Source organism: Trichomycterus rosablanca, chromosome 15 (assembly GCF_030014385.1).
Source record: "Trichomycterus rosablanca isolate fTriRos1 chromosome 15, fTriRos1.hap1, whole genome shotgun sequence".
NCBI lineage: Eukaryota > Metazoa > Chordata > Actinopteri > Siluriformes > Trichomycteridae > Trichomycterus > Trichomycterus rosablanca.
The window spans coordinates 31,057,982-31,084,565 of record NC_086002.1 but is presented as its reverse complement, the minus strand read 5'-3'; the positions used below and the strand labels follow the sequence as shown (position 1 = coordinate 31,084,565).

Genomic DNA, 26,584 nt, shown 5'->3' with positions numbered 1-26,584 from the left:
GTAGATAATTAACTAAACAAAAAAAACTCCAGCAGCACTGCTGTGTCTGATCCACTCATACCAGCACAACACGCCACTGAGAATGATCCACCGCCTAAATAATACCTGCTCTGTGGTGGTCCTGACCGTTGAAGAATAGGGTGAAAGGGGACTAAAGCATGCAGAGAAACAGATGGACTACAGTCAGTAATTGTAGAACTGCAAAGTGCTGATAAAATGTGATGGTGGTTTTAATGTTATGGCTGACTTCTTTATTCCTCCTGGATTTATTTTTTACCCTCTGTTGCTATTTTGAACATGAATAGGTACTATATAAATAGAACTTATTTATTATAAGCATATAAGGCAACCAAATGACCGATGAACCACTGAGCACCATTTCAAACCAAGGTGGTTTATTAAATATTGATTGAAATCAGTTTAAACGTCATGAACACAAACAGTTTCGAGCTGAAGGCTGCTCACTTGGCCACCTCGTCCAGCTTGGGTTCTGTAAAGGAAACAAAACAAAAACAAAAAACCAAACGAGGGTGAGAAGATCTGAAATAGAGCCAACACTTTTCCAAACGGTCTGCACTCTTTATCCTGTTCAATATCCATCTGTTCAGGTCATTCCTATAGATTGTTGAGGTCAACTGGGCCCTGAGGTTCCTATTAGCCAAAATGAGTCTCAACCTTTCTGGCAAGTTCAATACATTTTCATACAGCGAATCAGAACGAGGTGATTCTCTCAAGTGGGGGCCGATTCCTTCTGGTGACCATATTCAGGCTGACCCAGTGGTTCCTGATGAAATTGCTCATTAGTGCACCATACCTTTGGAACTTTTGGACGATACTCCGATGGAATCTGTGTTTGTTCGTTTGTTTATTAGGATTTTAACGTCAAGTTTTACACTTCGTTAGGTAGTTATTCATTACACAAGGTATATCGGGTCACGAGGTCATATCGAACACAGTCATGGACGATTTAGTGTCTCCAGTTCACCTCACTTGCACGTCTTTGGACTGTGGGAGGAAACCGGAGCACCCGGAGGAAACCCACGCGGACACGGGGAGAACATGCAAACTCCACACAGAAAGGACCCGGACCGCTCCCCGCCTGGGGATCGAACCCGGGACCTTCTTGCTGCGAGGCGACAAGCGCTACCCACCGAGCCACCGACGAACCGGCACGATGAACCGATCCCCCTCTCAGCTTTTGTAAGCAGCTTCTTAGCTTCTACACTTTAATCTCTTGTTTATATATTATTAAGACACAACTGAAGCAATTAAAGGCTGGTTAACGAGTTTCAATGGTTTAATCAAGTTGCAACCCGACTTTAGGTCCTACACACTAGTAGTGGGTTGTAAGATCAGCAGTATTGTCAGCTCTAAAGAAATAGCCTACGACTAAATTGCCACGTTATTTATTTTCTTTGTTCATTTGCTGCATCCTTCAACTACAGACGTAATTTTAAGTAAATCTTAAAAGAAGAGAAAACGGATTTTTAATCATACTACTAAAAGGTGCGTAGTAATTAATATGACTGGACTGGATGAAATAGTCATCGAGTGTGTTTCTATGCAAATCATAATTCAGTTGCGGCAAGAAATCAGAGAACTGGGTTCACGCGCACGTCTGTAATCTGATCACGGGAATCCTGGGACTTTATACCAGCCGCTGGGTAATCAGTTCGTCTCGAAACCAAGTAACGTCAGCCACGAGGAATAAATAAATACGACCACAGGAACACATTTTCAGAAGAGCTTTAATATAGTGTTTTAAAGTGTCTGGAGCAGACAGGGTTAAGGGCACAACAGTGCATGTCAGAGCTGGGATTTGAACCCTCAACCTTTCAGTTGCTAGGCTCAACCCACAACTGGCCACAGCGCCCCCTTTTTCTCCCCCTTTAGCGCATCCGATCGTTCAGTTTGCGTCGCGCTTCCTCTCCGTCTATGCCGAACCCCGCCCTGACCGAGGAGATCGAAGCTGACCCGCGTCCCCTTCCGAAACACGGGCAGCAGCCGGACGCATCTTTGCCACCCGCACGTCGATGAGTGTGGCGCCACCCAGCGTTGCGTGCGGAGACACACACCCTAAGGGCGCCCTCCCTCATCTCCTGTGCGGGCGCCTCTAATCAGCCGGCAGAGCTCGTAATCGCATTGACCGAGAGAGACCCCCCCAACAACGGGCCAATCGTTGTTCATATACAGTGGGGGAAATAAGTATTTGATCCCCTGCTGATTTTGTAAGTTTACCCCCTTACAAAGACTTGAACAGTCTATAATTTTTATGGAAGGTTTATTTTAACAGAGAGAGACAGAATATCAACATAAAATCCAGAAAAAAAACATTAAATAAAAGTTATAAATGAATTTGTATTTAATTAAGGGAAATAAGTATTTGATCCCCTACCAACCAGCAAGAATTCTGACCCCCACAGACCGGTTATGTGCCCATGAGGCACACAAATTAGTCCTGTCCCTGTATAAAAGACTCCTGTCACAGAATCAGTTTCTTCCATTCAAATCTCTCCACCACCATGGACAAGACCAAAGATCAAAGGACGTCAGGGACGAGATTATAGACCTGCACAAGGCTGGAATGGGCTACAAGACCATCAGCAAGAAGCTTGGTGAGAAAGAGACCACTGTTGGTGCGATCATTCGAAAATGGAAGAAATACAAGATCACAGTCGATCACCCTCACTCTGGAGCTCCATGCAAGATCTCACCTGGTGGGGTAAGAATGATTCTGAGAAAGGTGAGGTCAGTCCAGAATTACACAGGAGGAGCTTGTCAATGATCTCAAGGGAGCTGGGAGCACAGTCACCAAGAAAACCATTAGTAACACAGTTCGCCGTAATGGATTGAGATCCTGCAGTGCCCGCAAAGTCCCTCTGCTCAAGAAGGCTCATGTACAGGCCCGTCTGAAGTTTGCCAATGAACACCTGAATGATTCAGAGAACGCTTGGGAGAATGTGATATGGTCAGATGAGACCAAAATTGAGCTCTTTGGCATCAACAGAGAAATGCCCGGTGGGGATGGTGTTCTTGGGGTCATATCCAGCATTTCTCTGCTCCCAGCTCCCTTGAGATCATTGACAAGCTCCTCCCGTGTCATTCTGGACTGACCTCACCTTTCTCAGAATCATTCTTACCCCACCAGGTGAGATCTTGCATGGAGCTCCAGAGTGAGGGTGATCGACTGTGATCTTGTATTTCTTCCATTTTCGAATGATCGCACCAACAGTGGTCTCTTTCTCACCAAGCTTCTTGCTGATGGTCTTGTAGCCCATTCCAGCCTTGTGCAGGTCTACAATCTTGTCCCTGACGTCCTTTGATAGCTCTTCGGTCTTGCCCATGGTGGTGGAGAGATTTGAACGGAAGAAACCGATTCTGTGACAGGAGTCTTTTATACAGGGACAGGACTAATTTGTAGCCTCATGGGCACATAACCGGTCTGTGGGGGTCAGAATTCTTGCTGGTTGGTAGGGGGTCAAATACTTATTTCCCTTAATTAAATACAAATTAATTTATAACTTCCCCGAGTGGCAGATAGAGAGGCGCCTGTGCAGGATGCAGACGGGTTAGAGGAGGCACCTCGACTGCAATCGGGGATCCCCCAGCAGCGGAAGACAAACTGACTACACTAAACTGGGAGAAAATACATTAAATAAAAGAGAAAACTGGTGCTTTTTTTTAATTATTAAACTACATAAAGATTTGTTGATATCGATCTCGTTCCTGATGCTGGTTTATATTCCGACGGGGCGCTTTAACCTGGATGGATTAACGTAGACTAACGGGGTTTATTTATCAGTTAAATCGGCGCGCTTGGCGTCCGTCGCACTCGCATTAGCAGATATGAGCGGTGAGGTTTCAACACCGACCTGTGAATTTGAAGTCGGGGAACTTGGTCAGGTCGCCACCTCCGAAAAACCTCTGCAGCTTGGTGATCTCCTCCGTCATGTTCTTCTGGTAACTCGGGCCAGCGTCAACCACCCCACCGCCACTCCTGTACAAACAAGGAGCTTAATCTCTGCGTCATGTCTTCCACCGATCGAGCGCGATGTGCCGGAACGGCAACGAGACACTGACCTGCTCTTGGTGTTGTACTCCCGGATCTTATCCAGGAAGAGTTTCTGTACCGGGTCCAGCTCCTTGGTTCGGTTGAAGACGACGGCGGAGACGCCGACGTTCCTGCGGAGCGTCGCGCTCGCGGCCGAGCGGAGGAGGGAGGAAAGCTGGGAGAGCCGACCGAGCGACATCGTGTCTCTGGAAACCAAAGACGGATCGGTTGGCGTTACGGTGAGGAGAATATGAGTGCAACTGGAACACGACCTAGTTCCTAACCGCCCTTCACATCACAGAGCCGGTAATAAATAAATTAACAGACAGAATACCGTATAGGAGCACTTTGTAGTGCTACAATTACTGACTGTAGTCCATCCGTTTCTCTACATACTTTGTTATCCGCCTTTCATGCTGTTCTTCAATGGTCAGGACCCCCACAGGACCACCACAGAGCAGGTATTATTTAGGTGGTGGATGATTCTCAGTGTGTGTTGTGCTGGGACGAGTGGATCAGAGTTTTTAAACACCTCACTGTCACTGCCGGACTGAGAATAGTCCACCAACCCAAAAACATCCAGCCGACAGCGCCCCGTGGGCGGCGTCCTGTGACCACCGATGAAGGTCTACAAGACGACCGACTCAAACAGCAGCAATAGATGAGATGAGCGATCGTCTCTGACTTCACATCTACAAGGTGGACCGACTAGGTAGGAGCGTCTAATAGAGTGGACAGTGAGTGGACACGGTGTTTAAAAACTCCAGCAGCGCTGCTGTGTCTGATCCACTCATACCAGCACAACACACACTAACACACCAGCACCATGTCAGTGTCACTGCAGTGCTGAGAATGATCCACCACCTAAATAATACCTGCTCTGTGGGGGGTCCTGACCATTGAAGAACAGGGTGAAAGGGGGGGGAACAAAGCATGCAGAGAAACAGATGGACTACAGTCAGTAATTGTAGAACTACAAAGTGCTTCTATATGGGAAGTGGAGCTGATAACATGGACAGTAAGTGTAGAAACAAGGTGTATATATGTGTGTGTGTGTGTGTGTGTATATATATATAAAGTCTATGCCATATTGCCAAAATGGATTTGTTTTATTTGTATTTGTTCCTCTTCCTTTATTCCTATTTTTTTTTATAACTATGTAAACTTTAAACACACATATAAAATATCATTGGAATTAACAATTAATACTACAAAGTACCACTCAGCCCACTCTTAGTAATTAAGAATTAAAACACAACTTATTTTGAATTAAATGTCATTAAACTACACGAACTAAACCCCAGTCGACACTCTCACCGTCTTGACAAGCTAATGACTTTAGCACACATGCTAATAGCGATGCTAACAGGCTACAAACCCGTCCTGACATTTAAAACAACACGTGACGTTTAAATATCTCATTCGACGTATAATTCTAATGTCTGGCATTTAAGTTGAACTAAAATGTACAGTTTTATACATTTTAAAGACATAAATATATAAAAAAAACCTGTTAAGTAAGAGAAAGTCAGTCACCTTGCAAGCGGCCGTCCTCAAACTGCACAAGCAATGGGCTGCTGAGCCGGAGCGCCGCCCCCTTTATGGGCTCTGGATCAGTACCGCCACCTACCGGCCTACAGCGGCATTTACACCGGCGTTCCGCGCATGCGCAGACATGTTTTTACACTAATATAAACTATATACTGTATTTCAACACCAAACCACAAAATATAATGTAGCATTATATGATCTAGAAAACTAGAACACACCCTGGACAGTTCACCAGTCCATCACAGGTCAAACATAAACACACACACACACAGTCCAATATCTCCAGTTAGATAGAATAGATTGAACGCCTTTATTTGTCATATACACATATACAGGTATACGGTACAATAAAATTCTTTCTTAGCAAATCCCCTAGAGGGATTCGAACCCTCAACCTGTCGGTTAACAGTCCAAAGCTCGACCCACCAGGCTACCACTGTCCAGTTTACCTGACTGCACAGTGGCGTAACTAGGAGCTCATGGGCCCCGGTGCAAAAAAAAAAAAAAAATTGGGCCCCCTTAACAAAAGCAATGTGCTGCAATGGGGAGGCGGTGCGGTGGAGGGCCCCCATCCTCCATGGGCCCCAATGCACCTGCCCCCCTGCCCGGTAGTTACGCCCCTGTGACTGCATGTCTTTGTACTAAAGGAGAAAACCGGAGCATCCGAAAGAAACCCACACGAACACGGGGAGAACATGCAAACTCCACACAGAAAGGACCCGGGCCGCCCCAAACTGGGAATCGAATTTGGGACCCTCTTGCCGTGAGGCGACAGCGCTACCAACCAAACCACTGTGCCGTCCACAGCATAACATATTAAATACAAAATAGCTTTATTAATACAGTATTTAACCAGTATTATAACAAGCACTCTACGGGTCGTAGTTGGCCCACATGTACATAATTTAGCTTAATTATTTATAAGTTAGCTTAAAGATGTTTTGTAACAAAAGCAAGCTTAGCGTAGCTTAGCTTAGCTCGTGTTCTTCGAAACGAGACCAAATTTATATCCGTGTGTCGCCACATCAGTTTAAGACGCACGGCCGTCACACGTCCACGGCTCAGCAGCCGCGCGGATATTATCGGAGCTGGCACGACGGGCGGAACTCGTCATGAAGTCCCACCCTTTTACACGGACGTTACGATTGGTCAGTATGAAATTTAACTCTCATGAATGTAACGTACATTTATAGCTGGACCACCAGCCACCAAGATTCCTTCCGTCAAAAAGTAGGGCGACAAAGGGGGCGTCTCTCGTTCCACCCTAAACGTTAGTTATTTGCTTGGATTTATGTTTGTTTAAATGTTGATTTTTAAATTATGAGCACATTTTAGAATATCTTCGACCTTTTCTGGGTTCTAGTGCACTGTGTAGGGAACATAAATCAATTGTCTAAGATACTGTCTAGTGCACTATGTAGGCAACATAAATCCGTTATCTGATACACAATCTAGTGCACTATGTAGGGAACATAATTAATTATGTAATACACTATCTAGTGCACTATGTAAGGAACACAAATCATCATTTAGTTATACTTTCTAGTGCACTATGTAGTGAACACAAATCATCATCTAGTTATACTTTCTAGTGCACTATGTAGGGAACACAAATCATCAGTTATACTTTCTAGTGCACTATGTAGTGAACACAAATCATCATCTAGTTATACTTTCTAGTGCACTATGTAGTGAACACAAATCATCATCTAGTTATACTTTCTAGTGCACTATGTAGGGAACATAAATCCGTTATCTGATACACAATCTAGTGCACTATGTAGGGAACATAATTAATTATGTAATACACTATCTAGTGCACTATGTAAGGAACACAAATCATCATCTAGTTATACTTTCTAGTGCACTATGTAGTGAACATGAATGCATTATTTAATACACTATCTAGAGCACTATGTAGGAAACATAAATGCGTTATCTAATACACAATCTAGTGCACTATGTAGGGAACATAAATCCGTGATCTGATATACAATCTAGTGCACTGTGTAGGGAACATAAATCCGTGATCTGATATACAATCTAGTGCACTATGTAGGGAACATAAACCAACTAATTCACTATCTAGTGCACTACGTAGGAAACATAAATTCATATCTAAAATACTATCCAGTGCACTATGTAGGGAACATAAACCAAGTGTCTAATTCATTATCTAGTGCACTATGTAGGGACCCTAAATCCGTTAACTAATACGCTACCTAAAGCATTATGTAAGAAACATAAGTCTATCATCTAGTACACTATCTAGTGCACTAAGTAAGGAACATAAATTCTTTTCTAATACACTATCTAGTGCACTATGTAGGGAACATAAATCTATTATCTTTCACACTATCTAGTGCACTATGTAGTACACATGAATGTGTTTGTGATGCGAACAGTTAGCTTAGTAGCTCAGTTAGCAGCTCCTAAAAGTTCTGTTATCACCCATAATCCTTTGGTGTGTGCGAGAGGTTTTTTAGCTTTTTTTTTGGGGGGGGGGGGTCGAGGTCCGGCTCCGGGGGTACCTCCCTGAAATGAGTTTTTGCAACTTGGGATGTCGGTCATACTTCTTGCGTCCAACTGGGTTCCCTCCCACCTTCCAACTACTTAAACAGTGGACTGCGCTCTAAACCGGACCCTGGTACGGGTGGGTGAAAGTGTGACGATCTGCGATAGACTGGCGCACAGACCAAGCTGGCTTCTTGTTCTTCTGAGTGGCACCAAACCAACCCTCATTACGAGGAAGGTGGGTTATAGCTAGGACGGCTTATAGACCATGTTCCAGTTTCGTTGGATACCGTCATGGGTTGATCAGCTTTGGTTTGGTTGTAGATAGTGTAGCGTCGCCACTGGGGGCCGGCACGGGCTTTACCCAGAAAGCCTTGCGGCAGTGGTGTCTAAGCTCACCGTGGCCGTGTATCCCGTTGTTGGGAGTGGGGTGGCTGCGGTGAGGGTTGGGTAAGTAGCTTATATGTTTGTCTGTTGTATGAATGTATGTGTGTATGAATGGGTGTCTGTCTCTAAACCACTGAATGAACTGCCAAAGGCAGCTCACTCGCGGCCCTGACGCTCTCCTTCCTGCTCGCCGGCGCCACAATATCTTTTAATGTTGGTGCCTTGCAGAGTCGACTCCAGGGGGAGTTTGGGAGGTTTCTCAGCGTGGGTACCCTCACTCCTTGTGTCCTGTTTTTGAAGACGGTCTTTCTACTGCCCCATTTGACTGGCCATCCAAGTCAATGCTTGGTGAGGTGTTGTGAGTGAAGGTAAAGGAATGACCAGTGCCAGAGGCAACTAGTTATTGCAGGCTATACGCTAGTACACAAAATGACACCACGTACGAGGTCGGTATGTACATTTAAAACTTTATTTATGGAATACAGTGTATAAAGCAAAAGATTTTTACCAATCAAAGCAAACGTTCCACACACCTACACAGGGAGGAAAAGAGTCACACGGGGGTAAAAATAAGAAGTCCTGCTTTCTTTCTATCTACAGTGCAGTCCACCCACTGCGTCCATTCATATATTTTAGATTTTGAGTCTAGATGATAACCAAGAACAGCAGATTCCATATCCACATCCATATTCCATTCCACCACTGTCCAGTGCTCTAAACACAGCATCAAAAAGCCCTGACGGACAGGTGACCTGTCCGGTCCGAGGTGTTTCCAGCCCTGCCAATCGCCCAACGGATTAGACCCATCGTAACCCGGAACCCTCCGACACGTGGGCAGCAGGCGTACGCATCGGCACCGTGTACGGAGAGACGCACCCCGACAAACCTGTGCAGGCGCCATCGATCAGCCAGCTGAGGTCGTAATTGCTTTAGTTATGAGAGAGAGAGAGACCCTATCCGGCTTAGTCCCGCCCCTATCTGAACAACAGGCCAATCGTCGTTCACGTGGCCGCCCGGCCTCGGCCGGCAGGCAGAGCCGGGACTCGATACGACGTATTCGAGATCCCAGCTCTGGTGTTCTAGCGTGTGTCTTTACCGCCGCGCCACCCGAGCGGTCTGTACTTTCGAATGAGGTCTGGTCTTTAGAATATGACACCGTTTCGGGGTGTTCGGGTGGCGCGGCGGATATCTTGGGGAGCCCGCACAGACATAGTTGGTCGACGTCCCAGGCTAGTCGTCGGGAGGTCCACTTGTCGGTGCGCTCTCAACGCAGGTCCCAAGCCCGGGTCGAAATCAAAAAGGGGGATCTGGTGCACAAACTGCGTAGGAGCTGAAGCCGTCATCGGATACCACTTCCGCTCGATTCTGATGGGTGAATGAATAAATTCGTTGGGACCGGATCAGATCACCAGTCCGACAAAGCGTCTGTACATCGTGTGCAAACCGCGGAACAAGAAAACAGGTCCGGACCGTCGAATCAACACAGAAGACCCAAAGGGGCGCATTTTCTCCCCCTTTTTTCTCATCCCCTACCTCCCTGCATCAATCGTTTTTGCTCTTTTGCTCGCTCCAGTGTAATTCCACTCGGCAGCACCGCACCACACCGCACCGCAGCGACCCACCCAAGCAAGAGTAGGGTACGTGTAGGGTAATACAGTAAACACAGGATACACCGTGAAGGAAAGAGATTTTTTTTTTTTTTAAACATCACTCGGGATCGTACAAAAACACAAACCTCGTAGAACATACGAACACACGCACCGCGGCCCCGGCGAGACCCCGGATCCTGAAAACCCCCATTAGAAAACACATCCAACCGTGCGGATCGAAACGGAAAGCGAACGCACTTAAATAGAAATGCACAGAACGCATAGAACGAGGACGAACGACGGCGTATAAACAGATTCATCCAGCCCCCAGTCGCAGGAGGGAAAAAAAAAAAAAGTCAAAAATATGAAAAATAATAATAGTAAAAAAAAAAAAAATTAAAAAAAAAAAAAAAAAAAAACGCAAGATGATCGAAACTCAGAAACGCCCGAAATGCTCAGGATAGATCTGCTCATCATTTATCATGCACTATATAGGTACGACTATTTTCTCGGCATTACAGCGATACGTTAGATGCATTCTTATCCACAGATTTTTAATTCGTTATTTATTAATTTTTTCTGGAAAAACGACCCTCGGGAGCAATCGTAGAGAGAGTACAGAGTTTTACTATGATCGTTTCGTTACTGATTTTTAATCCTGTATAACGTGGTGTAATCAAACACAGCACAGCTGTCGTCAAGGTAACACACAAAGGGACGAGCGTCGTCTTCCGAGCCCGGTTCAGTAGTAGTCGGACCGGTGTCGGGACCGATCCTGAATCTGTACTCACGGGCGTTTTTAATTTTAATGCGATGACCGGGAAAAAGCGAGCGGTCCCGACACCGTCCACAGGGAAGGGGGGGGGGGGGGTTGGACAAAAGGGGAAGGGAAACGGGGATTACGATCTAGCACGTCCAGCCTTAGTTCTGAACCTGCTCGAAGAACTTGTAGGTGGGGTTCTCGTAGCCGTTCTGCTGCATTTTGGAAAGGAGCCGGTCCTCCGGAGTGATGGCGGCGTCCACCTGTATAGGAGGGGGGGGGGGACAAAAAGAGAGAGAGAGAGAGAGAGAGTCACGTTACTGGGAATTAGGTCTGACCCGACCACTGGCCTGCCCTCTCGGGAATGACCGGAGGACGAGACGGACGGATCTCGTTAAACGGGACGGAATCCGCCCCGCTTGGTGGCCGGCAGGGGGGGCGCGGAGGCGCTCGTGAGTCGTGTGCTGTGAAAGCCGAATGGTCCAGTCTTTTAACTGATCGGTATCGGCTTCACTAATCCCGATCCTAATCCCGATCCTTGGTTTTACGTCAGCGCGTCCGCCGTGTGGAAATACTTTAAATTGGAAAGTGAAACAAGTCCAACAGCGAAGTGTAACGTCTGCGATGCGAGCGTTTTACGAGTCGGTAGGAGCAGAGCTGCGTTCATTACTGTCGAATTGTACTGTTTATACGGTGTCTGAGTCGAGGATCACACCGGTTTACAAACCGATAACTTTTAATCCGAGTATGAAAACTTCCGGACGATAACATACATTTTATACGAGTTTACGTGTTACAAGACTGAACGACGTCTCAGTATCGAGCGCTCCGATTGGCTTAGTTATGTAACCGAGCGTCGCAGTGATGCGCTCGCTTGATAAAGAAATAAATACACGGTATATTCACAAACTGTCGGGAGCGTTTAACACTTTATTAACTTCTTCTGTTACGGTACCGAATAGCGGACAGCTAGAGTCAAGCACGCGATTCCATTTTTTCGGTGTTCTAGTTGTACTACTACAACGCTGCACTAAGTTTGTTTACTTTTATTTTGTAAATAAAAGAACATTAAGCAATAGCTTGGATGCAGGCCATTTTTTCCCTACAGCACCGCAGAGCTATTCGGTTATTAAACGTAAACATCGGATTAATGTGAATAACCGTAATGTACTTGAAGTGTGCACCGTGTGAACAGTATTATCTAGACAATATCTAGAAAACACAAGTATCGGTTTGAGACTCGGTATCGGATCGGGAACAAAAAAACGTGATCGGGACATCCCTAGTTTTTTGGGGTGGTTTTTTTTTCGGGTTAAGGGCCTTGTTTAGGGGGCCAACACTGGCAACTTGGCTATGATGGGGCTAGAACCGGCAACCTTGATTGATGATTACTAGTCGGAAACAGCTGAACCGGTATTTTTCCCCGGCTGTTCGTCAACAACGAGAGACTTTCACGAGATTATATAACATATTATATAACAGTAGTTATAATGATGCAAAGTGGCCGGATGTTACTTATTTGTAAACAAGTGGGCGGAGTCTAAAGTTGAACCGTATGCAAATTAGGATTGGTGAAGCGATGTGCTTGATCTCCGCCACAGTTGTTGGTAGCGGTGGAGGAGAAACGTTCAAACCATTGACTCAACAGCGAACACAAAGAACAAACGCGGGTTCCTCGTCAGGCAGTGATGGACTACACAGGGATGAAACTTACAGAAGAGCGATTTCCCTCCAGGATTTTCATTTCGAGCGGGAAACCGTTTGTCTATACGCTCTGTAGACACTAGCCAGACGTGAACACGGGCACTGACCTCGATCACGCCGTGATGGATGGACGTGTACTGCTTCTTCCTCAGCATCACCAGGGTGATGACGATGACGGTCGCTATGACGATGCCCCCCACCATCAGGCCGATGATGGCGCCCTTGTTGGAGCCGACGTCTTCGGCGAAGAACACCTGGCGAGGGAAGCGCCGACGTTAGAGCGAAGCGTATATCTCGGGATGGGATTGTGTTGCCGTGCCGACCTGACCCGGTAGCATGGCAACACAATCCCATAAGAAGTCTAGAATCGCTCCTATCAAGACGCCTCAAACACAGACGCTATTGAAACAGAGTGACCTCTGTGTGACCTTTTCTGTTTGTGGGAATTTGCGCCCATTTCATCAAAAGAGAGTTTGTTTATATGGCTGGCGGGTCAAAAAAGCCTCAGTTGATGTTCCGATTCATGCCAAAGCTGTTGGGTGGGGCTATTACAAGCAAATAAATCCTTCATACCGGCCTATTAAATTTGTGCTGGAATTTGTCGCCCTCTGCTGTCGCTTGATTTCGCCCCGACACGCGCTCCTCCCTCCGCCCCCTTCTTATTCGCCCGTACTTGGGTGGGTTCAGTCTTGCGTATGGAGAGTCACGCACTGATCTCCATTAGTGTACAGGCGCCTCGGGCTACTAACCAGGGTCCTCACATGGTGTCAAAGACCCCGCCCCCTTTTTCTTAGTCTGGTCTTTTCCCACCCAGCAGACTAAAGGCCAATTTTTGCCAGTGGGCGCCCAGCCGACCGGTAGCAGGACTGAGATTCGAACTCTGGGAGTTCCCAGAATCCCAGCGGAACACCAGCGAATATCTCCGCCTTTATGACAAGTTCCACCCGCCGTGCCAGCTACTATATCTAATAATGTATATATATATATATACACGTCTTGAAGAACAGTCGGACACTGAACCTAAGGAAACCGGGAATTGACGACCTTCGTGGATCTGACGCGCGTGTACGTACCAGCTTCTGGTGGTGCACTTCGTAGCCGGCGTTGTGCCTCTCCTCGGCCTCCATCCTCAGCTCGGGAACGTCCTCAGGCTTCAGTCCGGATACTGCAAACGAGCAGCCAACAGGAAGCAGGATTCGGTAAAGGTGAACGGACGATTCGTATTCGTACAGTTTTGATGAACATACCTGGGCGAGAAGGAAGTCCTCGGTCGGGGAAGGGACGGGCGTCGACGGGTTCGACTGCGGAGAAAGTTCTTCGTAAGAATCAAACCCGTACGAGCTAAAATTGTGAGATAATTCGCTAAATAAATAAACAAAGATAGCGAACGTACTGTGGTTGTCGGTGTTGGGCTGGTTGAAGCTCTCGGGGTGGATGAATCCCAGGCGCCCGGAGTCCTCGGGGGGCGGCGCCTCGAACGCGCCGGCGCTGTCGGGCATCAGGGCGTCGTTGCCGTAGCTCACCCTGACGTCGCTCTGCAGCAGCAGCAGCTGCGCCGACATTTCCTGCTGCTCGCGCTGCAAGAGCTCTGAGAACGCACACCACGCCAAGAGGGGGTAAGAACCCGGGGCGACAACCGTGCAACGTCTACGGGAGGTCTGATGGCGTCCCGTTCTAGGACTGCGCTACCTTCCGCTCTTTTATGAAGGCAAACAATTTTCCTGTCAGTTAAAACCGGTCTAACATAGAAAAACAGGCCTGCGGTTCCTCCTATGGACATCAGAGGGCGCCAAAGCGGCTTCTTTAATTTAACCCTTTACATTAGACATTTAAACTAATACTAAAAAAACCTCAATTTGTGTCAGAATGTGTTAAATAAAAAAATAAAAAAATAAAAAATAAAAATCCAACAGCCGAGAAATTTAGAGAGAGGATCTGATTGGTCAATTTTCCTGTCAATTAAAATCGTTCTAACAAAGAAAAACAGGCCAGTGTAGAATTTATATTCGGCCTGCAGTTCTCTATATCGACAGCAGAGGGCGACAAAGCGGCTTCATTTTCTTTGTATTAGTTTAAATGTTGATTGACAAATTATAAACATATAATTTTTTTGTGAAGGCTTATTACAAAAATTTGGAAGGTGCCTGTGGGAATTTTTGCCCATTCAAAATTTTTTAAAAGAAGAGTATGTGTGAAATCAGACACTGACCTCGCAATCTCAGTTCTAGTTCATCCCAAAGGGAGTTCCATTACATTACAAAATAGTTCCTTCATAGATAAACAAGCCTGTGTGGAATTTATAGTCGGCCTGCAGTTCTTCATATCGACAGCAGAGGGCGCCAAGCAAAGCGGCTTCTTTAATTTAACCCTTTACATTCGACATTTAAACTAATACAAAAAAACTCAGTGTGTCGGAATGTGGAGGGTTAAATAAAAATCCAACAGTCCGGCCATTTAGAGAGAAGATCTGATTGGTCAATTTTCCTGTCAATAAAAATCGTTCTAACACAGATAAACAGACCAGCATAAATTTATAGCCGGCCTGCAGTTCTTCCTACTGACAGCAGAGGGCGCCAAAGCGGCTTCTCTAATTTAACCCTTTACATTAAGACCCAACTTGAATTATTATTTTTTTTGTATTAGTTTAAATCTCGATTGGCAAATTATGTGCAGATACAATTCTAGACCTGCGCTAGCTTCCGCTCGTCTGCGAAGGCTTATTACAAGAATTTGGAAGGTGTCTGTGGGAAGTCGTATGGTCAGACCCTGATCTCACAATCTCAGATCTAGTTCATCCTAAAGTGTAAAATAAATAAATAAATAAATAAAAATAAAGAATCCTACAGCCAGGTCATCTAGAGAGAAGACCTGATTGGTCAATTGTCCTGTCAATTAAAATCGTTCTAACATAGAAAAACAGGCCAGAATAGAATTTATAGTCGGCCTGCAGTTCTTCCTACTGACAGCAGAGGGCGACAAAGCAGCTTCTTTATTTTAACCCTTTACATTCGACATTTAAATTAGTACAAAACAACTCAATTTGTGTCGGAATGTGGAGGGTTAAATAAAAATAAATAAATACAATTCAAAAAAAATCCAACAGTCCGGCCATTTAGAGAGAGGATCTGATTGGTCAATTTTCCTGTCAATCAAATTCGTTCTAACATAGAAAAACAGGCTGGTGTAGAATTTAAAGCCGGCCTGCAGTTCCTCCTACAGACAGCAGAGGGCAGAGGGCAGCCAAAGCGGCTTCTCTGATTTAACCCTTTACATTCCGACATGAATGGAATTGTTTTTGTATTAGTTTAAATGCAGATACAATTCTAGAACTCCTGCTCTTTTGTTAAGGCTTATTACAAGAATTTGGAAGGTGCCTGTGGGGAATTTTTGCCCATTCAAAAATTTCAAAAAGAGCATGTGTAAGGTCAGACACCGATCTCGCAATCTCAGTTCTAGTTCATCTTAAAAGGTGTTCCATTACGCTTCCAGCTGTTTAGACTAAATGAATAAATAAATAAATAAAATGAAAGGATCCAACAACCCGGTCATTTAGAGAGAAGATCTGATTGGTCAATTTTCTTGTCAATAAAAATAGTTCCTCTATAGAAAAACAAGCCAGCATAGAATGTATAGCCGGCCTGCAGTTCTTCCTACCGACAGCAGAGGGCGCCAAAGCGACTTCTTTAATTTAACCCTTATATATATATATATATATATATATATATATACAGTATATATACTGTATATATATATATGTAATTATTTAATTATCTTAGGACCTTTCTGAGACCCCACAGGGCCCGGACGGTCCCCCTCTGCGTCCCTCGTAAAGGAAAGAGCTGAAGACAGAAATCGGGGGCTGATGCTCTAATTTAAGGGGGGGGGGGGGGGCGGCACTAATCACAGACTGGGTGACTAACGAGGAGAAGAAATGGGATCGGAGAGACGGCGACAGAAAGAGAAGGCGGGAGAAAGACTCTGGGAGTCGCAGATGGTCGAGTGACGCACAGGACGCAAAAACGCACCATGAGCGCACACACACACACACACACACACACACACACACACACACACACACACACGTACACGATAAGCACAGGAAGGTGTACATGAACAAGACAGGAAGCGAAGGCGCTATAATTAGCACACGGTGGGAGGAAACGATCACGTACCCGCTTCCCTTATTTCTCTATTCATAACAGCTGTATTTTGTTGTAACGGTTTGGGGAAGGCCCTTTCCTGTTCCACAAAGGAAAGTCCATAAAGTCACACATGGCTCGACTGGTCTGTTTTGAAGAAACTCGACTGACCGAATGGACACAAATTCCCACAGTCCTGTAGAAAGGGTGACTCACCGACTTGGTCCTGGATGTCCTCCAACACGTCTGGCACCTTGTACAGGAGCCCCAGAGACTGGTTCATCCTCTCCTCGATCACACGCAGATGGGTCAGCACCTGAGAACAAGAGGTCAAGAGGTCAAAAGGTCCGGGGCCTAGGTGTCCGTCATGTGATCTCTCTACATGGAAAAATTTGACATCATTCTACGGTCCTGAGAAGAGGGCGTGTCTAAATTCTCAGATCTCCTACTGAGACGTGGTCACACGGGGTCTGTCCCAAAACCTGCCCACTGCCTGCGTAGGTAGCCTAAGTAGAGAGGAACTTTAGAAGGCAGATTACTCTCCAGTTGGACGACGACGTCGTCCAACTGGAGAGTAATCTGCCTTCTAAAGTTCCTCTCTACTTAGGCTACCTACGCAGGCAGCTCAGTAGGATTTGGGACAGACCCCGTGTGGCCGTGGCGCGTACCTGGGGTCGGATCTGCGCGGCTTTCTTGGGGTCCACCACGCGGACGTGCTCGAAGTGTTTGAGCGTGTGCTGCCGGTCCTTCTGTTCGGCGCGCACGTACTTCTTCAACAGGCTGAACACGTGACGAGGCTGGAGAGAGAGAACACACACACACACACACACACACACACACACACACACACACACACACACACACACACACACACACACACACACACACACAGTTATTTTTCTTGGACGAGGAAAGAAAACGTCACTCGTCGAGTTGGCACGCTGGGTGGAACAGGAGGTCATGTGAGAACATGAACGCGCTGATGCGTTAAAAGGAAGGTTCAGATCGCTAAGACCCGATAGGTAATAATAATATTAAATAATAATGACAATTAAAAATAAATAATAATGATAAAAATAATAAATAATATTTAAATAATAATAATTTTCAATATGATATGATATAAAATTAATTCAATAATAAATTAGTACGAATAATAATAATTACAAATGAATATTATAGATAGTGACATTATTATTTAATATAATTTAAACGCAATTTAATAATAAACGAGTAGTAATAATAAAAATTAATTGTTATTAGCAAATAACAATAAAAAAATTTTAGCAATAAAAATAATTAAAGATAAATAATACAGATAATAAAATAATGTTTATAATTTCAATAATTATTTAAAAAATATAATCAAACAATAAGTCAATAATAATAATGAATTAATAATAATTAAAAATAAATAATAAAAATAGTAAAATGATTATTATTTAAATAACAATAATTTTAAAACAATTAAGAAATAATTGTAATAAACTAGTATTAATATTAATTAAAAATAAATAATAATAATAATAAATAAATATAAATTAAATAATAATCATTTTTAAATACTATTTAAAAATAAATCAATAATATTAATAAAAGAGTAATAGTAGTAGTAATAATTAAAAATAAATAATAAATAGAGTAAAATGAGTTTTATTCCAATAATAATTTTAAAATATAATTTAAAAACAATTTAATAATAAACTAGTAGCACTACTAATAATAATTAATTATTATTAACAAATAACAATAATAAAAATGTGTAGCAATAATAATAATAATTAATGATTATTATTTAAATAATAATTTTAAAATATAATTTAAAAATCAATTAAATAATTGTAATAATAAAAATTATTATTATAACAAATAACAACTATAATAATCATTAGTAATAATAATAATAATAATAAAATAAATAGTTAATAAAAAATATATTATTTAAATAATTTTAAAATACAATATAAAATAAAGTTATTATAATAATACATTAGTAGCAATAATAATAATTAATTATTATTAATAAGAAATAACATCAATAATAATTAGTAATAATAATAAGAAAAAGAAATAATTAGTGTATTTAAATGATCATGATTATCATTTAAATAATAATAATTTAAAAACAATTTTAAAACAATTTTAATAAATGTAATAATAGTAAGTTAGTAGTAATGACAATTATTATTCATAACAAATAGTAATAATAACTTTAACAGTAAACAGGTGGTCCTAATGTTTTGACCCATTTTGCTTGTTTTTGGGCAGAAGATTCTGGGTTCGAGGTCTCAGGTAGGAGGAGAAGCAGAAGAGAAAATAATAACGGTCACAGGGGAAGAGAAGTGTCAGAAAAGCACCGAGGCCGAAAGACGACACATTTGGCGAGGAGTCATCTGGAGGGCACAGGTGGTGAGGGGGTATAATGGTGAGTCAAATGTACATGAACGACTCACGTACGCTAAATGATTCATTGCTCATTTTTACTCTAATGTAGTCAAATCCAATTAACCAATCGTATTTCACCTCATCTGCTGCAGACACCCCTCTAACACACGCCCCCTCCAGACACATGGAGATCCGAGTCACGCACTGATCCCCATTATTCCCTGTCGCAGAGGTCCGTTACAAGGAATCTCTCTGGCCCTCCCTCCCTCCTTTTCCCAGACGAGCCAATCACTGTCCAGGTAGCCACCCGGGCGGCCAATAGCAGGCCACAAAATACAAATTCACAAAACCAACAACAACCCCATTAAAGAAATCTAAATAATATTATATAATATTCCAAAAAGATCATCATGTATTCGCGTCCGTACCCGTGGCTGGTCCACCTGCAGGGCGCTGAGGAAGCTCTCCAGCGCCAGACGACGCCGGTCGTTGAGGAGCGCCTCCACGCGGGCCATGTGAGTCTCCACTAGCTGCTGCCGCTCGCTGGCCACCTCCTTCTCCAGAGCTTCCACCTTCTCCTGGAAGTGCTGAGGTGAACAAGACACAAAGATCAGAAACACGGAGACGTTTGTTGGGTCACGTTTGCTGGTCGTCTTTATCGATGGGACCTACCTGGACGACGGCCTTCTTGTCGGCGCGTGGCAGGCTCTTAGACTGGTGCTCAGCCTCCTCCCACTCTCTCATAACCTTAAAAAACAAGGAACATTTACAGCCTGAAGGTTCAACTAACAATAAAAATAAAACAACAACAGTAAGAATAATTATAATAATGATAATATAATAATAAAAATACAATGATAATAGATTGATATAACAACAATAATAATGATGTGTGGTGCCCAGGTGGCGCAGCAGGATATTCTGCTAGCACACCACTCCTCAGCAGTACTAATAATAATATTAATAATTTTAATAATAATAATATTAACAATAATAATAATAATAATAATTTTAATAATATTAATAATAATAATAATAATATTAACAATAATAATAATTGTAATAATAATATTAACAATAATAATAGCAATAATAACAATTATAATAATAGTAATAATAGTAATAATAACAACAACAATAATGATTATAATAATAATAATAATTATAATAATAATAATATTAACAATAATAATAATTGTAATAATATTAATAATAATAATATGAACAATAATAATTGTAATAATATTAACAATAATAACAATTATAATAATAGTAATAATAGTAATTACAATAATAATAATATTAACAATAATAATAATAATAATAATAGTAATAATAATAGTAATAATAATATTAACAATAATAATTATAATAGTAATTATAATAATAATATTAACAATACTCATAATTATAATAGTAATAGTAATAATAATAATAATGATATTAACAATATTAATAATAATATTATTAATAATAATAATAATAATATTAACAATAATAATAATAATAATAATAATATTAACAATAATAATAACAACAGTAATAATAATAATAATAATAATATTAATAATAATAGTATTAATAATAATATTAACAATAATAATAATAATAGTAATAATAATAATATTAATAATATTAATAATGATAATATTAATAATAATAATGATAATAATAGCTATATAATAAAATAAATTATTATTATTATCATCATAATTATACTGAACTGAGTAAAGTTCTGGTAACTGCAAAGACCAAAACATCTCACTTCCATAATACCTAACGTTACACTCTGGTAGAGAGCAACTCCCATCAGAATAAAACGTTCCTCAACATCGATATGGATTATATGACAGAGACCAATTAATTTAGCACAGACAGCTCTCCATACACACACATTTTTGGCAAATCATTCCACAGACTTAAACCAGATGATCTCAGCTAATTCTGCTTATTAGCTCCGAGGCATGAAGGATCGTCAATCTCCTTTAATTAATCCCATAATGGAAGTCAGTAAATTATCAGTCGTCGCTGCGAGCGTCTGCAGTTAAAGCACTTAATGTCATTAGTAAATCTGCAGTGTCTTGTAGAACCCCTATAACTGTCTGTCTTACCCTGGACATCCTCTCGCGGTGCTTGGCCTCCAGGGTCTCCTTGGCCTGCAGGAAGCGCGCGTGCTCGTTCTCGTCCGCCGGGTTCTCCAGGTAACGGTCCACTGGGTCCGGAGAGCTCGAGGAGCTGGTGGGCACTGGTGAACGTAAAGGGAAAGTGAGTGCGTTAGAAAGTGGGGTTGGAGGAGAAGTAGCAAAGCTTGTGGAGTGGACGTTGCCTCCAGGGTAAGACCCGTCCGTCAGGAGGTTAGTCGTTGAAAGTCGTTGTTAGAAGTTAAAAATTAGTTTAGGAAGAGCCCAAGGAAACCAGAAAGCTACAGAGCGAAGCGCTAGGACTGAGGTCATGGCGAGAGAAAAGAAACCCTTGAAACCCTGGAGTTCATACACCTGTTAGCAATGGGTAAACCCAATAATAATAACAATAAGTCCACATATTTTTGGCCACCAGTTAACAGTTAAATGCAATACCCATTAGGAATCATCACCTCCTATTGATCTGGGCTTGGGACCTGCACTAAGGGTGCACTGATCGTCCCCAGAATGAGTAGGTTCGCGAATCTCTTTTCATCTTTTGTTGGCTGTGGGCGTTTCCGAACTCGAGCTGACCTTCGGCCGCGAACACCATGGGTAGTATTGACCACACGTCGTAAATACTAAGGACAGGGCAGTTAGACACGCCAACGTCGAGTCGTCTTCCATCTCTAGTAGGACCTGTTATCTAGGAACCAAAAACTAAAGAGCGATGAGTTCAGCGATGAGTTCAGCGATGAGTTCAGCGATGAGTTCAGCGATGAAATAAACAACAGACACGAGCTGTGAATGGATCCGCGAAAAAAATACACAGAAAGAATCGCCAGTGTCATCTCGATTCCACACGGGTACGTGTGAAGAGACACTCGGTGGGTGGGTGGGTGGCATATGGTGCGTGGACGGCGACTCAACAGGAGAAGAAACCACACGTAAAGGCAAGACAAGTGTGTGTGAGCGAGCCACACGGAAAGCCAGCAGCAGTGTGAACAGAGGGTTAGCAAGACGTTCGGGCCGATTAGTGGAAAGCACACACACACACACACACACACACACACACGCACACACACACACAAACGTAACTTACACGATCTGCTGCAGACCGACAGGCAGTATTCCTCCGAGTCAAAGTTATTACGGTTGCCTCCGCAGCCGCCGTAGATGAACTGAGCGCAGCGACCCTCCTCCTTTACAAAATACCAGCGGGGCAACATGGCCCTGCACGGCCCTGTCTCGGCGTCCGACCAACACACGTCTGGGAGCACACAACCAGCAATGCAGCCATCAATAATCGATGGGATTTAACACTTCAGTACCTATTCACTTATGTGGCCCGAGTCTGCTATGATGTACACTATACGGCCAAAAGTATCTGGACACTATACAATGAGCTTGATGGATGTTTCTGTTGTGAAAAGGCATCCAGTGGTGGGACTTGGCAGTTCGTAGTTAAGCAACTTAGAGTTCTTTACCCAAACACTAGAGTTTACTTATTCCCTGGGAGCCCACAGTTCTAAAACCACCCAACATATAAAACATTGCATATAATAATAATTGCAATAATAAAATTAATAATTGTAACAATAATAATAACAATAATAATAATAATAACAATAACAATAATAATATTAATAATTATTATTATTATAATAATGTTAATAATAATATTAACAATAATAATAATATTACCAAAATAATAATAATAATATCAACAATAATAATAATAATAATAATTGTAATAATAATAATAATGTTAACAATAATAATGATAACATTAATAATAATATTAACAATATTAATAATAATACCGAGATACTAATAATAATATTAATAATAATAATAATGATATTAACAATAATAATAATAGTAATATTAACAATAATAATAATAATAATAATAATAATAATAACAATAATAGTAATAATAATGATAATAACAATAATAATAATATTAACAACAATAATAACGGTAATAATAATAATAACAATAATAATAATAGTAATAATAACATTAGTATTAATAATAATAATAATAATAATAATATTAACAACAATAATAATAATAATAATATTAACAATAACAATAATAATAATAACAACAATAATAACGGTAATAATAATAATAATAATAATAACAATAATAATAATAGTAATAATAACATTATTATTAATAATAATAATAATAATAATATTAACAACAATAATAACGGTAATAATAATAACAATAATAATAATAGTAATAATAACATTATTATTAATAATAATAATAATAATAATAATAATAATAATAATAGTAATAATAATGATATTAACAATAATAATAACAATAATATTAACAATAATAATAATATTAACAACAATAATAACGGTAATAATAATAATAATAATAATAACAATAATAATAATAGTAATAATAATATTATTATTAATAATAATAATAAAATAATAATAGTAATAATAATAGTAATAATATTAATATTAATAATAATAATGATAATAATAGCTATATAATAAAACTAATTATTATTATTATTATTATTATCATAATTATACTGAAATGAGTAATGTACCCCCTGCATGTACCCCCGCTAGCAAATCTGGGCACCATACAATGAACTTGCAGGACGACGTATTCCAAACCCATGGGTAATAATACGGTGGCACTGCCACCCCCTCTCACGGGAAGGATCGTCACAACATTTTGGTGTGTGCCAATCGCAATCAAAGCTCCAAAACATCCCAGTGGTTTTCAACAGGGTTCTGTGTCTTTATTGAGCTTGCTTTGTGTACAAGAGGACAGTCATAGTGGAGCACAGGGAAATGGCCTTCCCAAACTGTTGCCACATGTCTGGATACACCTGATAGTAATAAGTGTTTTTAAAATACCTGAACTTAATAATCAGGTGTGGTGTCCCAATACTTTTATCCATATAGTGTACATTTCCTTTACATAGGAAGGACAAATGAATGTTCTTGGTCGAATTCATTCATACAAACATACATACATACACTGAGCACTTTATTAGGAACGCCTATATTGTGCGTGCGTACGTTCGTGGATTATTTTAAAAGCTACACCACCTGGGTAGACAATTACTGACTGTAGCTCACGTCCGAATGCTGACCAGATGATGTTTAGGTGGTGGACCGTTCTCGGCTCGGCAATGACGCCAACACTGCTCATCAGACCAGAGCTGAGAGAGTATTAAAAGCTTTTCACTTAGAAATAGGACACTCATCAGGTGGGATTAGTTTAACAGGGTAATCTGAGGTGAGGACACGCCGAGTCTGTCAGCAAACTGCATTGAAATTGCATTTAAATCAAGTGTTGATCAAAACTGTATTAGCATTTCATATTGTCACAAAATTCTTGTAAATTAACGTTATACAGTAGAAAACGTCTAACATGACTGCTGTTCCTGAACGCACCCCGATAAATCCGCTCAACCAATCAGCGTGCGGTTTTCGGATCACGTGACGCACTATGACCGCGTATCGTTTTGATTCTTCTGTCTGACAGGAATTTTACCTCAACATAATTTCAAATAATTTCGACTTAAAATAATTTCGAAACTTAAAAAATTTCAAAAAATGTCTAGTTTTCTAATTCTGGGCGTAAAAAGTGTTAATGGGAAAGTAATTAATGAAACTTGCCGAAAAAAACACCGACTAAAGTAAATGTTATTACCTCGGACCACTTCCTCTACAGACTCGGTAGTGGTGGTAGTAGTTGTAGTCATGGCAACGCTGGTGGTCTCTTCATTGTCAGCGCGCTCATCGATCACCTCGTCGTCTTCATCGTCCTCGTTCTCCTCTTCTTCATACCAGTCAACATCTAAAGTCTGCTTCTGTTCCTCTTCGTTGTTTTCGGCGTCCTCCGCCACTGTGGGCGCGGCCTCCGCCAGCTCGGTTGGCTTTGCCTTCCGGGTCATGCTACAAGTAAAGAAAAAAACTCAGAGAGAGTCTTCATAGCTTGGTTTTTCCTTTCTTGAATGAAGTGTGGCCCTTATTGACCCAAATCTGTGCATGTCCAATCAATTAAAATTGGAACAGGTGGACTTGAGATCTAGACACAACTCAAGGATAATGACAGCCAACCAGATTCACTGGACTACAAAACTGTAAGATCACCTGTTTTCGGAATAGTCGGTCTCTGCTCCCCCCCACCAGACATCGGAATCGTCCTCCTCCTCATCGTCGCCGACGGCATCCACCTCCTCGGTCTCCACCGGGCAGCACACGAACTCCACGCCGCGGAATCGGTCGATGCCGCACGGCAACAGCATCCCGTAGTCGTGCAGGTTCATGGCATGGTCCCCACAGGACTAGTTCAAGGGAGAAAAATAAGAGGGGAAGAGAGGTTCGATATAGAATTGGTATTATTACGTTCCAATACCGCTTCCGGCAACAACAGCTAGATGAGCACCAAGTTAGGAGAATAACAGAGTAGGATCTTCCTGACATTTACTAAGTTATGTCTTACAGCATAAGCCGTGGTCCTCAAAGAGCTTACAAGGCATAAGAGGGATCTAATTGTCAAAAGGTATCAGTAAGAAGAAGGGTACAAAAAGAATTTTCAGGAGAACAGTGAAGACCGTCATCAATAAGTAGATAAATAATGGCACAGGTCAAACTGAAATTACCTAGAACTGGACGTCCCTTCAAAATCGATGAAAAGACAAGAAGAAATCTGGTCCAGGAGGCTGCTTACAGACCTACAGCAACATTAGGAACTGGACGTCCCTTCAAAACTGATAAAAAGACGAGAAGAAATCTGGTCCAGGAGGCTGCTAAGAGACCTATAGCAACATAAGGAGATGCAGAAACTGGACGTCCCTTCAAAATAGATGAAAAGATGAGAAGAAATCTGGTCCGGGAGGCTTCTTAGAGACCTACAGCAACATGAGGAGCTGCAGGAACTGGACGTCCCTTCAAAACTGATAAAAAGACAAGAAGAAATCAGGTCCAGGAGGCTGCTAAGAGACCTACAGCAACATGAGGAGCTGCAGGAACTGACCATCCCTTCAAAACTGATAAAAAGACGAGAAGAAATCTGGTCCAGGAGGCTGCTAAGAGACCTATAGCAACATAAGGAGATGCAGAAACTGGACGTCCCTTCAAAATAGATGAAAAGATGAGAAGAAATCTGGTCCGGGAGGCTGCTTAGAGACCTACAGCAACATGAGGAGCTGCAGGAACTGGACGTCCCTTGATAATTGATGTAAAGACGAGAAGAAATCTGGTCCGGGAGGCTGCTTAGAGACCTACAGCAACATGAGGAGCTGCAGGAACTGGACGTCCCTTGATAATTGGTATAAAGACGATAAGAAATCTGCTCCAAGAGGCTGCTTAGAGACCTTCAGCAACATT

The 26,584-nt window shown here is 41.9% G+C and overlaps 2 protein-coding genes and 1 pseudogene across 3 annotated transcripts in view; 1 reads left to right on the top strand and 2 right to left on the bottom strand.

Annotated features, from left to right (window-relative positions):
• LOC134328691 (NACHT, LRR and PYD domains-containing protein 3-like) overlaps positions 1–26,584 on the top strand; it is a 1,194,473-nt pseudogene that overhangs the window by 104,313 nt on the left and 1,063,576 nt on the right.
• atp5pf (ATP synthase peripheral stalk subunit F6) lies at positions 374–5,668 on the bottom strand. The gene is made up of 4 exons (XM_063009642.1): positions 5,588–5,668; positions 4,081–4,257; positions 3,873–3,997; positions 374–490 (listed from the first exon to the last, which is right to left on the bottom strand). Exons 2-4 carry the CDS (start codon positions 4,248–4,250, stop codon positions 462–464), a joined length of 324 nt encoding a protein of 107 aa, XP_062865712.1. The 5' UTR covers positions 4,251–4,257; positions 5,588–5,668; the 3' UTR covers positions 374–461.
• The window catches only part of appa (amyloid beta (A4) precursor protein a), a 39,935-nt gene continuing 22,304 nt past the window's right edge, over positions 8,954–26,584 (bottom strand). Inside the window, exons 5-17 of one of the 2 annotated variants that reach the window (XM_063010701.1) lie at positions 25,346–25,539; positions 24,903–25,147; positions 22,303–22,470; positions 21,192–21,325; positions 19,753–19,827; positions 19,509–19,667; positions 17,364–17,492; positions 16,912–17,011; positions 13,950–14,144; positions 13,804–13,857; positions 13,630–13,721; positions 12,664–12,810; positions 8,954–11,115 (exon numbers count right to left, since the gene is read on the bottom strand). In XM_063010701.1, the coding sequence (XP_062866771.1) occupies positions 11,014–11,115; positions 12,664–12,810; positions 13,630–13,721; positions 13,804–13,857; positions 13,950–14,144; positions 16,912–17,011; positions 17,364–17,492; positions 19,509–19,667; positions 19,753–19,827; positions 21,192–21,325; positions 22,303–22,470; positions 24,903–25,147; positions 25,346–25,539 (1,794 nt within the window). In that variant the 3' untranslated portion in view covers positions 8,954–11,013. The remainder of the gene's footprint in view (positions 11,116–12,663; positions 12,811–13,629; positions 13,722–13,803; positions 13,858–13,949; positions 14,145–16,911; positions 17,012–17,363; positions 17,493–19,508; positions 19,668–19,752; positions 19,828–21,191; positions 21,326–22,302; positions 22,471–24,902; positions 25,148–25,345; positions 25,540–26,584) is intronic. The other variant, XM_063010702.1, reaches the window with a different exon arrangement.

What these genes read in the sequence shown, in the direction of transcription:
- atp5pf (XM_063009642.1), bottom strand. Translation starts at nt 4,250, where the DNA reads ATGTCGCTCGGTCGGCTCTCCCAGCTTTCCTCCCTCCTCCGCTCGGCC. An exon ending in GAGTACAACACCAAGAGCAG is followed by an intron (nt 3,998 to 4,080) that starts GTCAGTGTCTCG and finishes TTGTTTGTACAG; the next exon opens with GAGTGGCGGTGGGGTGGTTG. An exon ending in CCCCGACTTCAAATTCACAG is followed by an intron (nt 491 to 3,872) that starts GTCGGTGTTGAA and finishes TTTCCTTTACAG; the next exon opens with AACCCAAGCTGGACGAGGTG.